The sequence below is a fragment of the Blennius ocellaris genome, assembly GCF_963422515.1.
Source record: "Blennius ocellaris genome assembly, chromosome: 11".
NCBI lineage: Eukaryota > Metazoa > Chordata > Actinopteri > Blenniiformes > Blenniidae > Blennius > Blennius ocellaris.
The window spans coordinates 424,216-440,886 of NC_137660.1; the positions used below are offsets into that span (position 1 = coordinate 424,216).

The following is a 16,671-nucleotide window of genomic DNA, read 5'->3' on the forward strand; positions in this document are numbered from 1 at the left end:
GCAGCCACACAGCGCAGCGCCTGGGGAGCTGGGGGGTCTGGCTCAGGGACCCCCAGTGCATGTTTTTTGGGAATGTGGGAGGAAACCGGAGTACCGAGAGGCTTAATGCAACTCCAGCTGACCTGCAAGAAAACACTGAATTATCTGTTTGTCACAAAGTGTGTGTTGTTGAGGCTCATGTACATATGGTTGGATTGTGTGTGATTCAGTGTGATCCATTGTGTTTCAGGTGTTCTGTAGAATGTTTGACTGCCTCCAGGGGGCACCACAGGTGGAGGTAGGTCTTTCAGCATGGTGTGGAGTTGAAACGTCTGCAGTCATGGTGTGTGGTACTAATGTAGTGACACTGCTGCACATTTCAATATAGTAGGATTGAGTTTTTCTGCAAACACACCATTTCTGCTTCAAATCTTTCCTCATTTGTCCAAAGGTATTCCTCTATTTTGTAGGCATGAGGACCCCTTGAACATTGCAGGGAAACAACAGGGCTGTCAAATATAAGAGCCGTGGGCCAGCATCGGCCAGCAGGAGGCGCCAATCTGCCGTCAAACCACCAAGCAAATTGCCCAAAAGTCAAAGGAAAATTCTTTTTTTAACAGATTTCTTAAGAGTGGCGACACAACACAACACTGAGATATCGGCAATGACATGAAAGACAGCAGACTGGCGTTCGCCTCACAGCCATGCTGTCAGGGTGAGTCTGGAAAAACACCCACAATGCAACAGCCACAGATTTCACTGAAGGTTTAATTGAAATTGGCTTCATGTTGACATTGTTGTCATTTTCTGGAGTAATTGTTTGGTTTTACCAGCGCATGTGACAAATAGATTTTGCTTCTTAACAGCAACACATTTACTTTTCTACTTCAAATTTTTGCTGATGCATAATACGTCTTTTCTTCCTTGTTAAAAACCTTCTCTTTTTTCATTTAAGGCAATAGCTTCTTTTAAATAGTGATAGTTTTCACTTGTACCTGCACATGACTCACCTCCCTCCAAACGTCACGACACCTTCTTCTTTATGTCCCCGGTAGTTTCTGTCTGTCTGCTTCTATCTGCACCACTAAACTGAGCAGCAGGAGACTCTGAACTCTGAAATAGGTTCTATTATCCCCTTATTAGTTTGGAATTGAATATTCATATAACACGATGAGTTAGGGTTTAACCCAAAGACCTCATTTGTTCTCTGCAGGCCTCCTATAGCTCACTGCCAACATCTTACAATGTCACAGTCACACAAAGTGCTGAAGCAACAAGCAAAACTGTCAATACTTATATCAAAACCAGCATTTCCACAGCAAAGAATATTGTATTCTTCATTGAAAAGCATGAATGATGTGCAGTTATCCAAACATCTGTCAATATTTTAGAAATGAGGAATGAGATCAATCATGGGTCTGTAGAATGAATAGCACCTGTGTGGATTGTGCAGGTAGAATTCCTCAGCGTCTTGGGAAGACCATTCATCCACATTCTTCCCCTCTGCCACGGCATCAGGAAGAGTCGCAGAATTACGAACCAAGTAGAGACCGCCTTCCCACTTGGGATCAACTGACCAATCACGTTGCTCGTTACTGGGCGTAATACAAACCACAAGTCAGTCGTGAGTTGTTTACGCGATGTGTTGTGGACTCTTTTTAACGACAGGGAAATGCAGGAGAGGTTTTTGACCTTGCTGACCTGTTTGGGCTGCAGCCTTGCTCAGCACGTCACCTGACGTGTCGGTTCATCAGGTCACATCTGGACACATCTGCTCCAGCCCATCATGTTGCTATATTTGGGTACAAAAGATGGCCATTATACACATATTTTAGACGGCTTTGAGCAACATGTTCGCTATTTGTTTGGCCATCTTTTCTGAAAATTGTCCGTCCAAATGAGGGCTGGACGGCTCGCTGCCTACAACCATGATGTGGCCCCTGAACTCAAATGTTCTTGGGGGCCTCCTGCTGACTGCTTTTGGCCCACAGACCTTGTATTTGACACTCCAGATTTAAATGCTCAAAATGAGCCTTAAATTGTGTTTTCTTTATTAAGTGCATGGAGAATGATTAATAGGTAAAACAGTCTTTTCCCATATCCCAACGTGCAAACTACTATTGGTTTAAATGTTGCATTCAAGACAGATTTTTGCCTTGGTGTGGTGAAATTCCACTTCTTCAGCCGTACTTAGCAACATGTTGACCTTAATCTTTTCTGAAAGCCTCCAGTTTCCTTCTGTGACCCATTTGCAGAGTTTCTGCAGGTTTCTGTCCCCCTTTTGTAAGTGTGGGGTGAGTCGATCTTGCTCGATTAGCTTGTACAACAAACTCCAGGTCTGTCATGGATTCATCTGGAGAGTTGTGAACACATCTCTGCTGCTCCTGAGACACTCTGTGTGGCTGAGTACTGCGTTTAGAATCGTATTGCGGATGCTTTTCATTGCTATATATCCCCAGTGCTTCTTGAGGCCTGCAGGTCTAATTGCACTTTGCTCTCCTGTTATAAACTCTGTTTTCTGCTTGAAAGCTCTCTCTCTAGTTTTGAATCTCATGAATTGACTCATTTAAATCTCATGATCTCTTTTGATGGTTTGGGCGAAGGGATCAGCTTTGCTACGATTGGTACTTGCTTAAGAAATGTGTCCAAAAGTATCTTCTCTAATTCAATTTCTGCGGTGTCCCATCTGGACCTTGATTCATGAGTCTGGCCTCGAGCTTCTGCTCTCGTTCCAGCGTTCCCATGTAGCTTCTCCTATTGGTAACACTTCCTGGTTCATTCCAATCAGTTTGGCAGCTGGTCCATTCCTTTGTCAGTTCACTCGTTGTGTTTTAATATTTCCTATAGATAACCACAGGTTTTCTGGTAAAAATCCCTCAGTTACCAGAGTGTTGTTTCTACGTTGTGCCGTTAGCTTCTTTCTAGCTCGTTAGACTTTTCATGGATGCCATACCGTGCCATACCGTGGCTCGTCTGTGGACTTTCTACTAGTTGGAGGAGAGTGCCGGTACTCTGTCTTCTCCTTGTTATTTCCTCTGTCTTAATCATTACTTTTTTAAATGGAGCTCCAATGTTCAGCTGTTCTTGTCAAGACTAGACGTCAGGCGACACGCTGACAAACACTTGTGTGCAAATTGTGTTGTGAATGTTTGAAGATAATTGGGAAACTTCTTTGCAAGTTCTGGTGGCCCTCTGTTACAGCCCAGTAACATCATGTACCATGAAAGTGACATTTTAAACTCAGAGCCAAGTGAAATATGTTGAAGTAGCTCTTTTTTTCACGACAAACAAAAAATTAAAACGCAAAACTGTGCTCAGAGCCAGTGAAAACACAACATTTCTAAAATGCTCCGACTCCATCTATGTGGAACCACAACTTTCTGGAAATGCTCAGGGCTTGTCTGCATGTAGACTGGTTTTTATTCCAAACAAAAACAGCTGCAACCACTAGTGGCCCTACATGGAAACTGCATGGTTTTCAGTGTTTCTCACATTTCCGTGGAAACAGAGGTCATTTTCAAAACATTATCGTGTAAGCATGAAACTTTCTGAACTATATATGCAAAATAATTACGTGTTTTAACTTGAAAGGTTGCCGAAGGTTGTAACCGCAAGACTTTCTTCCAACTTGCAGGGTCCACTTCCACCCCAGTGGTGCTTGGATCCAGTGCAACCGTCACACAACATATGTGCTGTTACTGCACATGCACACCTCCGCGGTGCTAAATGCTTCTTCTGCTCATGCTGAGTAACAAACATGGCGCCTCAGTCTGTGTTCAAGTTTTATAGTCCATATAGGTACTTGTATCGTTGACATTTACCTATATAGTCCATATAGGTACTTGTATCGTTGACATTTACCTATATAGTCCATATAGGTACTTGTATCGTTGACATTTACCTATATAGTCCATATAGGTACTTGTATCGTTGACATTTACCTATATAGTCCATATAGGTACTTGTATCGTTGACATTTACCTATATAGTCCATATAGGTACTTGTATCGTTGACATTTACCCCTCGTACTCTTGAGTTTGGTAACGTTTATAGTGTGTTGTTCTGTGTGGTTTCAATACAATATCAAGCAACAACGCCCCCTCATGGCCCGGCATACTAACTACATAGTTGTAAGTGTGTCTGCAGCAGCAGTCTAAATGCAACACTTTTCTTTGACGGTCATTGTGTCGTCACTTGACATGTTGCCATGTGACCGGGGCCTTCGGGGCCTTCGGGGCCGTCCACACCATGAAACCAGGGAACCTAAACCAGCGCGTTTTGGCCTGTCGTCCACACGAGGCATGTTTTTAGGACAAACACACATTTTTTTCAACACAGGTCCCAGAGTGGGGAAATTTGAAAACCCTAGCTCATGCTGTCCAACCCCCCGGGGTGTGGACGGCAACGTTGGCAAAGATGATCATCTGTGGAAAAAAGATGAGGTCATCACCACCCCTCCCCCCACCGCGGTCCGTGATGCCATCAAATTACCACAACAACAAGAGACTACAAGCTCCGGTGGAGCTGCGGAAGCTACTGACGCTAGCAGCAGGAGGAGCAGGGCCATAGACCTATAGAACTAGAAGCTACTGACGCTAGCAGCAGGAGGAGCAGGGCCATAGACCTATAGAACTAGAAGCTACTGACGCTAGCAGCAGGAGGAGCAGGGCCATAGACCTATAGAACTAGGAGCTACTGACGCTAGCAGCAGGAGCAGGGCCATAGACCTATAGAACTAGAAGCTACTGACGCTAGCAGCAGGAGGAGCGGGGCCATAGACCTATAGAACTAGGAGCTACTGACGCTAGCAGCAGGAGGAGCAGGGCCATAGACCTATAGAACTAGAAGCTACTGACGCTAGCAGCAGGAGGAGCGGGGCCATAGACCTATAGAACTAGAAGCTACTGACGCTAGCAGCAGGAGGAGTGGGGCCATAGACCTATAGAACTAGAAGCTACTGACGCTAGCAGCAGGAGGAGCAGGGCCATAGACCTATAGAACTAGGAGCTACTGACGGTAGCAGCAGGAGGCGCAGGGCCATAGACCTATAGAACTAGAAGCTACTGACGCTAGCAGCAGGAGGAGCGGGGCCATAGACCTATAGAACTAGAAGCTACTGACGCTATCAGCAGGAGGAGCGGGGCCATAGACCTATAGAACTAGAAGCTACTGACGCTAGCAGCAGGAGGCGCAGGGCCATAGACCTATAGAACTAGAAGCTTCTGACGCTAGCAGCAGGAGGAGCAGGGCCATAGACCTGTAGAACTAGAAGCTACTGACGCAATCAGCAGGAGGAGCGGGGCCATAGACCTATAGAACTAGAACCTACTGACGCTAGCAGCAGGAGGCGCAAGGGCATAGACCTATAGAACTAGAAGCTACTGACGCTAGCAGCGGGAGGAGCGGGGCCATAGACCTATAGAACTAGAAGCTACTGACGCTAGCAGCAGGAGGAGCGGGGCCATAGACCTATAGAACTAGAAGCTACTGACGCTAGCAGCAGGAGGAGCAGGGCCATAGACCTATAGAACTAGGAGCTACTGACGGTAGCAGCAGGAGGCGCAGGGCCATAGACCTATAGAACTAGAAGCTACTGACGCTAGCAGCAGGAGGAGCAGGGCCATAGACCTATAGAACTAGAAGCTAATGACGCTATCAGCAGGAGGAGCGGGGCCATAGACCTATAGAACTAGAAGCTACTGACGCTAGCAGCAGGAGGAGCGGGGCCATAGACCTATAGAACTAGGAGCTACTGACGCTAGCAGCAGGAGGCGCAGGGCCATAGACCTATAGAACTAGAAGCTTCTGACGCTAGCAGCAGGAGGAGCAGGGCCATAGACCTGTAGAACTAGAAGCTACTGACGCAATCAGCAGGAGGAGCGGGGCCATAGACCTATAGAACTAGAACCTACTGACGCTAGCAGCAGGAGGCGCAAGGGCATAGACCTATAGAACTAGAAGCTTCTGACGCTAGCAGCAGGAGGAGCAGGGCCATAGACCTGTAGAACTAGAAGCTACATACGCTAGCAGCAGGAGGAGCAGGGCCATAGACCTATAGAACTAGAACCTACTGACGCTAGCAGCAGGAGGTGCAGGGGCATAGACCTATAGAACTAGAAGCTACAGACACTAGCAGCAGGAGGCGCAGGGCCATAGACCTATAGAACTAGAAGCTGCTGACGCTAGCAGCAGGATGAGCGGGGCCATAGACCTATAGAATTAGAAGCTTCTGACGCTAGCAGCAGGAGGAGCAGGGCCATAGACCTGTAGAACTAGAAGCTACATACGCTAGCAGCAGGAGGAGCAGGGCCATAGACCTATAGAACTAGAAGCTACGGACGCTATCAGCAGGAGGAGCGGGGCCATAGACCTATAGAACTAGAACCTACTGACGCTAGCAGCAGGAGGCGCAGGGGCATAGACCTATAGAACTAGAAGCTACTGACGCTAGCAGCAGGAGGAGCAGGGCCATAGACCTATAGAACTAGAATCTACTGACACTAGTAGCAGGAGGCGCAGGGCCATAGACCTATAGAACTAGAAGCTACTGACGCTAGCAGCAGGAGGCGCAGGGCCATAGACCTATAGAACTAGAAGCTACTGACGCTAGCAGCAGGAGGAGCGGGGCCATAGACCTATAGAACTAGAAGCTTCTGACGCTAGCAGCAGGAGGAGCAGGGCCATAGACCTGTAGAACTAGAAGCTACATACGCTAGCAGCAGGAGGAGCAGGGCCATAGACCTATAGAACTAGAAGCTACGGACGCTATCAGCAGGAGGAGCGGGGCCATAGACCTATAGTACTAGAACCTACTGACGCTAGCAGCAGGAGGCACAGGGGCATAGACCTATAGAACTAGAAGCTACTGACACTAGCAGCAGGAGGCGCAGGGCCATAGACCTATAGAACTAGAATCTACTGACACTAGTAGCAGGAGGCGCAGGGCCATAGACCTATAGAACTAGAATCTACTGACACTAGTAGCAGGAGGCGCAGGGCCATAGACCTATAGAACTAGAAGCTACTGACGCTAGCAGCAGGAGGAGCGGGGCCATAGACCTATAGAACTAGAACCTACTGACGCTAGCAGCAGGAGGAGCGTGGCCATAGACCTATAGAACTAGAAGCTACTGACGCTAGCAGCAGGAGGAGCAGGGCCATAGACCTATAGAACTAGAAGCTACTGACGCTAGCAGCAGGAGGCGCAGGGCCATAGACCTATAGAACTAGAAGCTTCTGACGCTAGCAGCAGGAGGCGCAGGGCCATAGACCTATAGAACTAGAAGCTTCTGACGCTAGCAGCAGGAGGAGCGGGGCCATAGACCTGTAGAACTAGAAGCTACTGACGCTAGCAGCAGGAGGAGCAGACCCATAGACCTATAGAACTAGAATTATAGAGGTTTATGTGCAGGAATCTACTTTTAAAGCTCTATGTTCTGTGTCTTCTTCTGTGTGTTTGGTGTGTTTGGTGAGTCACAGCGCCCCTACAGGCCTGGCAGGTGTACTACAGCCCTGAAGCCTGGTGTTGAGGCGTGTTCATAGTGACTTGTGGACGGAGGACTTTTGGACAAGGCTGGGGAGACAAAAGATAGTTTTTTCGTCATGTGGATTTCCCCGAGTCTCTTTCTGTCCTGCATATATTGAGCTGCATGATGTAGAACACATCTCAATTCCACAAGCAGTTTTAATGAATTCACATCTTGTGCATTAAATAATAAATGTGTCACCAACAAGTCGAATTCATGGTTTCATCCGGATTTTTCACCAGCAAATTGTCAAAGATGGGCTTGGGAAGCGCAGCTTGGTGCAGCGGCACATTTGCAGCCTCCACAGCAGCTGGAGCCGTTTGGTAGCTCTATTTGCAGCAGGAGCAGCAGCTCTGCTGCCGTGCGGGATGCGTCAAGAGAGGGTCCTGATGGCGTGTGAGACAGAAAGGTGAACTGACACATCCCATCGGCCGTGTGATGTTTCCTACAGTAGCTGTCATTTCCCTTCAATGTCAAGCAGCTCTTTGTCTGAGCGAGTAGAACAAAGTGTGGCCTGTGGCAGAATGAACCCTCTGCTGCGTCACTGGGGGAAGTTGAATGAGTTTATTGAAGCATTTTGGATACAAGTCCAGGAACAGCACAGCTCACGATGACTCTGTTTGACCTGAGTAGTACCTTTGGTAACTTTTCTAAAGTTTGAAAGTTGATTTTAAACCTTCAGCTCCATGTTTGTATCAGAAAGGTGTTTTGTCTTCTTTGCACTGAACGGTGGTATTCATGCTTGGCCCGGAGAGCGCAGAGTGAGCGTGCAGTGAATGGGATGCATTCACACAGTGTAACCCCATATTGAAAGACATTTCAGCTGATAAAAAAGGCTTGACTTCCAGGATGGAGACATGACGGACATGACTGCAGAACCCTTTTACACAAAGACCGTCTTTCTCTTTGCTTTTGCAGCGATCTGTTTGAATTCATTTTCTTTGACATTGTATTGTGACCATGCAGCTCTGATTCTCTCTGGTGCAAAGAGATGGTCTGCTGTGGGACATGACTGATTCCTTCTTACAGACTGGAGAGAAGGACAAATCCAAGTCCTTCCAATTTAAGGCTGTTTACACATTTCAATTGAAAATTTATTTTTGTTTCAGAAAAGTTTTGTGTTATATTGCAATGTTTTGAAAATGTTGACCCTTTACATTGAAATGGCGGAAATGCTGAGAATGAGGTAGTTAGCATGTTGGCATGTAGATCCAATTGTTTGTTGGAGACGTGAGCTGCCTTTAGAGTAAAACAGGTCAGAAATTAGGATTGGGAAGTAAGTAATGGCCGGAGGACGTTTAATCAAGCACTCGCATCACTTTGGGTCTGACATTTGACCTCAGCTCAGACATCGTCCTCACAGAGGGACTGTTTGTGTCCCCGAACATTGTGAGTGCCAGTGTTGTGTTGTACTGTATGTTCCAACCCCCCCACTTTCAGCAGGGATTGTTCAGAAATTCACTCAAACATTCCTTCTCAGACATGGAATGGGTTTTTTAGCTGCTCTGCCAAGCGACTCCAATTGAGCTATTGTGTCATTTAAATGTGCAAACAAATGTTCTTTACATCTGTAAGAAGAAAAGATTCTTAACAGGGTGTGATTATCATAATTGTGCTGCAATGGCAGTGTCGCTGTTGGATGTCATAGATGCACCAATTTGGAATCATTTTGTTTAAAAGGTTGGTTTCCCAATTTCATCAGAACCAGACAGTAGATATTTAATCTGTCATGATTGGTAAACACATTTTCCCTAAAGATCCTACCTCGACATGCAGTCTTTTCTGTGTCTATCAGCACAATCTGTGTGTGTGTGTGTGTGTGTGTGTGTGTGTGTGTGTGTGTGTGTGTGTGTGTGTGTGTGTGTGTGTGTGTGTGTGTGTGTGTGTGTGTGTGTGTGTGTGTGTGTGTGTGTGTGTGTGTGTGTGTGTGTTTATGCACACGCTCTCACACAAATCCTTTGTGTATAATATATATAATATAGTATATATGTTCAACATGTACATTTCTTCTTTTATCTTAAAGCAAAAACATCACCATAACTGACCTTAGATCATAGTTAAAAGAAAAAAGAAAAGTTACCATTGTGATTGAAAAAAACAGCTCACTATTATTTCAGTTCCTCGGGGCACCATTCTGCTAAAGAAAACCCAAATTACAAAATAAGCAGTCAGTAAAAGGTCGAGGGATTTTGGTTTTTGACAAATTTCACTCTTATTCAACAGTAAAGACTAGATTTTGTCAGTGAAGATAATAAACACTGTACCATACAGTATCAATGAACAAGTCTATTTATGTTCAGGTTAGTGTGTGTGTGTGTGTGTGTGTGTGTGTGTGTTTTGGATCAGGGTAATGGTGCCAGGTTAGAGGGAGGATCATTAGTCAGCATGCAGTCATGTATCTGTGTGAAGCAACCTAACATCTACAAGCCGCCAATTATCTAATAATAACACATCAGCCAATGCAGAACGTCAACATGAGGTGTGCAGTGCTAAAGTGGTGTTTTGTTTTGCTTTGTGTTGCAAGACTCTGCCGTGTTTTCCAGAGATCGGTGCTCAGGGCTGAAAGGAGGTTGAGACGTGGGGCTCGGCCTGCGAACTACGTGCTTTTCACTGTTTCTTCTGTTTCAGTGTAAACGGACATCGTTCTGTTTGTTAACTTTACTTTTGTATATATAGATATAGATATAGATATAGATATCTCTCTCTCTATATATATATATATATATAATTAAAAAGAATTCCCTTCTCGCCCTCCGCGGGCGGTCACCTGTTTTTCTATTCCAAGCTCGGGTCCTCTACCAGAGGCCTGGGAGCTTGAGGGTCCTGGTCCTCTACCAGAGGTTGTTCCAGGGATCTGCTGTAGCCACTCCTCCAGTTTGGGGGTTCCTGCCCCGAGGGCACTACTGTCACCTTCACCTTCCAAGCCTCTCCAGCTCATCTCTGAGCCCCTGGTACTCCTTCTTTCTGATGTTACCATCACTTGGTATTGCTACATCCACCACCACGGCGTTCCTCTGCCCTTTATCAACCACCACAATGTCTGGTTGGTTCTCCATTACCATCCTGTCTGTCTGGATCTGGAAGTCCCACAGGATCTTCATCGGTCATTCTCCACCACCTTTGGGGGGTCTCCCACTGTGACCTTGGGGTTTCCAGACCATGCTCCGTACAGATGTTTTGGTATACTATGCCAGGCCACTTGGTTATGACGTTCCATGTATGCTTTCCCAGCCAGCATCTTGCACCCTGCAGTTCTGTGCTGGATGGTCTCAGGTGCCTCTTTGCACAGTCTACACCTTGGGTCTTGTCTGGTGTGGTAGATCTGGGCTTCTATGGCTCTGGTGCTCAGAGCCTGCTCCTGTGCAGCCAGGATGAGGGCCTCTGTGCTGTCCTGTAGGCCAGCCCTCTCTAGCCATTGGTATATATACATATATATATATATATATATACCAATGTCCTGTAGGCCAGCCCTCTCTAGCCATTGGTAGGACTTCTTGAGATCAGCCACTTCAGTTAAGTTCCGGTGGTACATCCCATGTAGGGGCTTGTCCTCCCATGATGGTCCCTCTTCCAGCACGTCCTCATCTTGTCCTCCCATGATGGTCCCTCTTCCAGCACCTCCTCATCTCGCCATTGTCTGAGACTTTGGTTGAGTATGTCATCCGTTGGAGCCCTGTCCTTGATGTACGTATGGAGCTTGGATGTTTCATCCTGGATAGTGGCTCTCACGCTCACTAGTCCTCGGCCTCCTTCCTTACGGCTAGCATAAAGTCTCAAGGTGCTGGATTTGGGATGGAACCCACCATGCATGGTAAGGAGCTTTCATGTTTTAACATCTGTGGTCTGTATCTCTTCCTTTGGCCACCTTATTATACCCGCAGGGTACCTGATCACTGGCAGGGCGTAGCTGTTTATTGCCCTGGACTTGTTCTTGGCTTCTTAGGACTTGCCTCACTCACTGGAGGTATTTGGCCGTTGCCGCTTTCCTTGTTGCCTGTTCAAGGTTGCCATTTGCCTGTGGTATTCCCAGGTACTTGTAACTGTCCTCAATGTCTGCTATTGTTCCTTCTGGGAGTGAGAGCCCTTCAGTGTGGACTACCTTGCCTCGCTTTGTCACCATCCTACTACATTTCTCGAGCCCGAATGACATCCCAATGTCATTACTGTAGATCCTGGTGGTGTGGATCAGGGAGTCTATGTCCCGTTCGCTCTTGGCGTACAGCTTGATGTCATCCATGTAGAGGAGGTGACTGATCGTGGCCCCATTCCTGAGGCGGTATCCGTAGCCTGTCTTGTTGATTATTTGGCTTAGGGGGTTCAGACCTATGCAGAACAGCAGTGGGGACAGAGCATCACCTTGGTATATGCCACATTTGATGGACACTGTGCAAGTGGCTTACCATTGGTCTCGAGGGTGGTTTTCCACAACCTCGTGGAGTTTGCAATGAATGCTCTTAGAGTCCTGCTGATGTTGTACAGCTCCAAGCATTCAGTGATCCATGTGTGTGGCATTGAGTCGTAGGCTTTCTTGTAATCAATCCAGGCAGTGCACAGGTTGGTATTACGGGACCTGCAGTCTTGGGCGACTGTTCTGTCAACTAGGAGCTGGTGTTTGGCTCCTCTGATATCTTCTACCAATGCCCTTCTGTGCTTTGGCTCATGTATTGATCCATGTGCCCGCTTGTCTTAGCCGCGATGATGCCTTGACATGAGCTTCCATGTTGTGGAGAGGCAGGTTATTGGCCGGTAGTTGGATGGGACTGCAACCTTTGGTGGGATCCTTCAGGATCAAGGATGGTTAGCCATTCTGGGTGAGTCCCATCTCTGAGCAGCTGGTTCATTTGTGCTGCCAGGCGCTCATGGAGAGTCTGTGAGTTTCTTTAGCCAGTAGGCCTGGATCATGTCAGGGCCTGGTGCTGTCCAGTTTTTCATACCTGAGACTCTTTCTTGGATGTCTGCCGCTGTGATGGTAACTGGATTCTGTTTAGGGATGTTGCTGTGCTCCTCCCTCGGGAGACACCAGCCATTGAGCACCGATGTTGTGTGCTGCCTCCTTTTCCCATATGCTCTTCCAGTACCTTCAGTTTCCAGCCTTGGTACTCTGCTGTTATTACCCTGGCCACTGAGCGTACACTTTCGCAGGTTGCGTTGCGAAAGTATACATATATATATATATATATATATATATATATATATATATATATATATATATATTACAAGAAGTTTTTCTTGATCACATAGCAAAAAACAGAAATACATGTACATACAAAATCAATAAGGACACTAGAGTTTGCTCGTGTTATTTACATTTTCTGAGGGGGGTGGGTCGAGTGTAGGATGCGTTTCTTTCCTTTTCATATGTTTCATCTTCATGTTTATTATTTATAATATATAACGGAGTATAATACTTACATAATTAATCTAGTCCATAGGTCCAGTGTTCATGTAACATATATACAAGTTATATACCATGTATTAGGGATGAACATTGAAATCTCAATTCTGGGGCTGTTCTGTAAATAGTTTTCAATAAACATTTGCGAATCATTCATTGATCAATCCATATCAATTTCAGACTTAAAATAATGTACCGATTAAGCCCCACTTCAAAAACACCGCCCACATACCGTTTAGGCCCCGCCCACTCCCGAGTATAGATACGGATCATATGGATCATTTAGATAGTTGAACAGATACAGATAGAGGATATTGGTGGGACTTGCTCGTCCCTACCGTGTATCCATGTAGTCATTACAGACATTACCTATATTTTGTAGTAGGTTGGTTACACCAAACTTACACCAAAGTAAATGATCCATTTCTGCCAGTGTTTAGTGAACTGGTCCATACCAAAGGTTGACGTCATGGATTCTCTTAAAACATGATCAATATTCAACTTGTCATCCATGAATACGCAAAAACAATGTTTTCACTTGAAACGTTGTTGCGTAAACGGGGAAATGATGAGGATTTGTGAGGCGAGCATGGCGGGATGTGAAGCAGAGAGAGAGAGAGAGAAGAGAGAGAGAGAGAGAGAGAGAGAGAGAGAGAGAGAGAGAGAGAGAGAGAGAGAAGAGAGAGAGTGAGAGAGAGAGAGAGAGAGAGAGAAGAGAGAGAGAGAGAGAGAGAGAGAGAGAGAGAGAGAGAGAGAGAGAGAGAGAGAGAAAAGAAAGAAAGAAAGAAGTGGGAGGGCAGAACTGACTCATGGAGCTCCTCGGGCCAATGGCCAGACTGGATACTGGGAATGTCAGGCTCCAGCAGGAAGTGATGTGTACGACTACACACTCCTCCCACTTTTTCCTCAGGAGAGATAGAGAGGGAGGGGGGGGCAGAGATCCATGGAGAGAGAAGGGCGAGGGAGAAGTAAATGGGCCAAGCAGCAGTCTCATTCCTGCTGTGTGAGCTCACGGACGGCGGGTCTGTCGAGGTCTGCCTGAACTCCCGAGAACAAGACTGAACAGGACAGAGGCAGAGGAAGAAGAGGGCGACGGAAGGGCCACGGCGGGGGGGTGGAGGAGGAGACTTCCAGGAGTGGGGGTCTTCTGGGATCTACTCTCTGTGGAGGATCTAGTTGGAGAAGTGTTGGACGGGCTGAGCGGCCCTGAGAACCAGCAGGGCCTCACTGCAGCAGCACAACATGAAACTATCTGGTGAGTGTGTGTTTGTGTGCATGCACAGTGTCAACCCCCCCGTGGTCCAGTGTGTGAGAGTTCCAGCAGGACCCACTATGTCCCAGCCTGTGACTGAAGGGGGGGGGGGGTCTGAATCTGAAGCAAAGGAAAATGTGACGGGGAGGAGAGAGGAACTGGAGTTACCATTTTCTTTCCCTGCAAAATTCCTCCCTTTTGTTGGCTCTCAGCAGGGTTGAGTGTGTGTGTGTGTGTGTGTGTGTGTGTGTGTGTGTGTGTGTGTGAGTGTGTGGTGTGTGTGTGTGTGTGTGTGTGTGTGTGTGTGTGTGTGTGTGTGTGTGTGTGTGTGTGTGTGTGTGTGTGTGTGTGTGTTTGCAGACAGATTGAGGAACCTTGGCAGTCCTGGAATGAAGTGTGCTGGAACGGAAGGTTACTGAAAGGTTGTCCCACTTTGTTTCCTGAGTTGAGGTTACATCGCAGCACTTCCCCGTCCCCATCAAGTCTTTATTAAATAAGTCAAATCAAAGGGAAGCACTAGCGCTTTTAGTAGGCTGATTATTCAAGTTCCATCTGACCTGCTGTTCTGCTATTGAATCCCAACAATACACAGCCATGTCTCCTTCTTTCCCTCCATACCTTGAACTCTCCCAGCCGCTTGTTGCTCTGCTCTTCACACATGAAACTCATGAGAGGGAGACTGAAGCTCTGGAAAGGAAGAATGAAAGAAAGAAAAGGCCGGGAGGGAGGGAGGGAGGGAGGGAGGGACGTGGTCTGTGTTTCTGCTGACTCAGAGGAAAGTGGAGAGAAATGAAGGTTTTATGGCCAAAGGACAGAGGGAGTGGATCACCGGGCTGAAAGAGATGCAGTACAAGAGGAGGCGTGTGGTTTCGTTGACGTAGCTGAAGCTGCAGGAAGGAGGCTTCAGACGGGCTGTTTGGCTCGCGGGAGGATGGATGACATCAGTGCAGATTCACATTAGCGATGCAGGAAGAAGCTCAGTCACAATGACACTCTGACGTCACGCCATCGTGGCCGAAAACTGGCACTTCCAGGGAAACGGGCACAACTCGGCCACTATTTGTCCCCCGTTATTACTTTTTTAAAGAAATTCTTGAGTTCCCACTGCCGGGGCTGAACTTCCTCTCCGTCTTGTGTTGTTTGTTGGTGGTGCCTCGGCGGGTGCCTCGGCGGGTGCAAGGCATGTTGCCTGAAGGCAGTCTCACAGTGTGTGTTTGTGGCGTTCTGCAGTTCACATCACTGTGTCATGACTAATGACACGCCAGTAGTTGATGTGTCGCTGTTCTACAAGCAGCTCCAGTGTTGTGAAGCAGCAGCAGCTCTGTGGCCGCGCAGACACACACGTAGAACCTCAGCCTTTCTGTTCTGGCAGGAAATGAGCCGGAGCAGGAAGGTTTCCCACCGGTCCGTCCACTCGTGACAGCGTGTTGGAAATCCACCGCGTTAACAGTTACAGTGGAAGAGGAATGCAGCAGTGCATCCATACATTAAAGAATTCCTTTCACGTCTCCTCCAACACTATCACATTCACACTTCTGTCTGGGGAATGAGGACATAATATAGTTTCATAATGGATGGTGAAGTTCTCTTATTCATCCTAACAACCAGGTCGTCTCAGACTCTTCACACGATTCTGACCAGAGTAAAAGACACGTCTCATCTCAGCAGTGGAAAAGTGCTCCCATTTGTTTGTCACTAGACGTACAGACACTTAGAACTACCGGTTGAACTTCTTTCTAAGGTAGAAGAGATGGTCAATATACAATTATTGATACACAATTACCTTTTTAAAGCATTATGTGCTTTTGGCTGTTATTGTTGATGTAATTTTATGTCAATTTAGATCCAGTGATTTAATCACTAGCAATGACTCAGATCATGATTCAACTTGAGTCATAGTTTTGAGTCAGACATTAAATATTTTCTACATCAAGAGTGTCTAATATAAGGCCCGTGGGCCGACACTGGCCTGTAAGAGGCTCCAGTTCAGCCCAGCAAACCACCAGTATGGCCCCTGAACTGAAATATGTTGAACAAAACTGTTATTCAGATAAAATACAACTCCATTTAAAAGTTGAAACATTTATACTTTTTAAATGGAAACAAGAAGTCTTTCCATCCAATCCTGGCTGATTGATGATTGAGCTTCAGTGTGGAATGAATGTTGCTGTCATTTTAGTATCACTGTATCATCAGCATAGGCTGTAGGCTACAACTCGTGACAAGGCAGTTTTAACAATCCATTCAGTTGAAAGTATAGACCTTTGTGTTTACAAGTTAAAACGTCAAGTACAAATATTTGAACAATCCACTTAAGTACAGTACCAAAGTACAAGGAGCTCGTTGAAGGCAGGTGGACCAAACATGAAAGTGTTAAAAGCACTTTTAAACACGCTTATCTTGTATAACAAGAAAAACTATGTAAACCTTTTGAAGTTTTCTGAGCATGTCCGTCATGAGACGACCATCCAAGTATATGATTAAGCGTATGCCACACAAACAATGTTAATATGTGATG

General features: G+C 46.5%; 1 protein-coding gene across 3 annotated transcripts in view; it reads left to right on the forward strand.

Annotated features, from left to right (window-relative positions):
• bcar1 (BCAR1 scaffold protein, Cas family member) overlaps window positions 1-16,671 on the forward strand; it is a 115,762-nt gene that overhangs the window by 34,227 nt on the left and 64,864 nt on the right. For 2 of the 3 annotated variants that reach the window (XM_080504259.1, XM_080504261.1), the window contains exon 2: window positions 230-277. The exons of the other annotated variant lie outside the window; for it this stretch is intronic. In XM_080504259.1, the coding sequence (XP_080360385.1) occupies window positions 230-277 (48 nt within the window). The remainder of the gene's footprint in view (window positions 1-229; window positions 278-16,671) is intronic. 3 annotated transcript variants of the gene reach the window in all.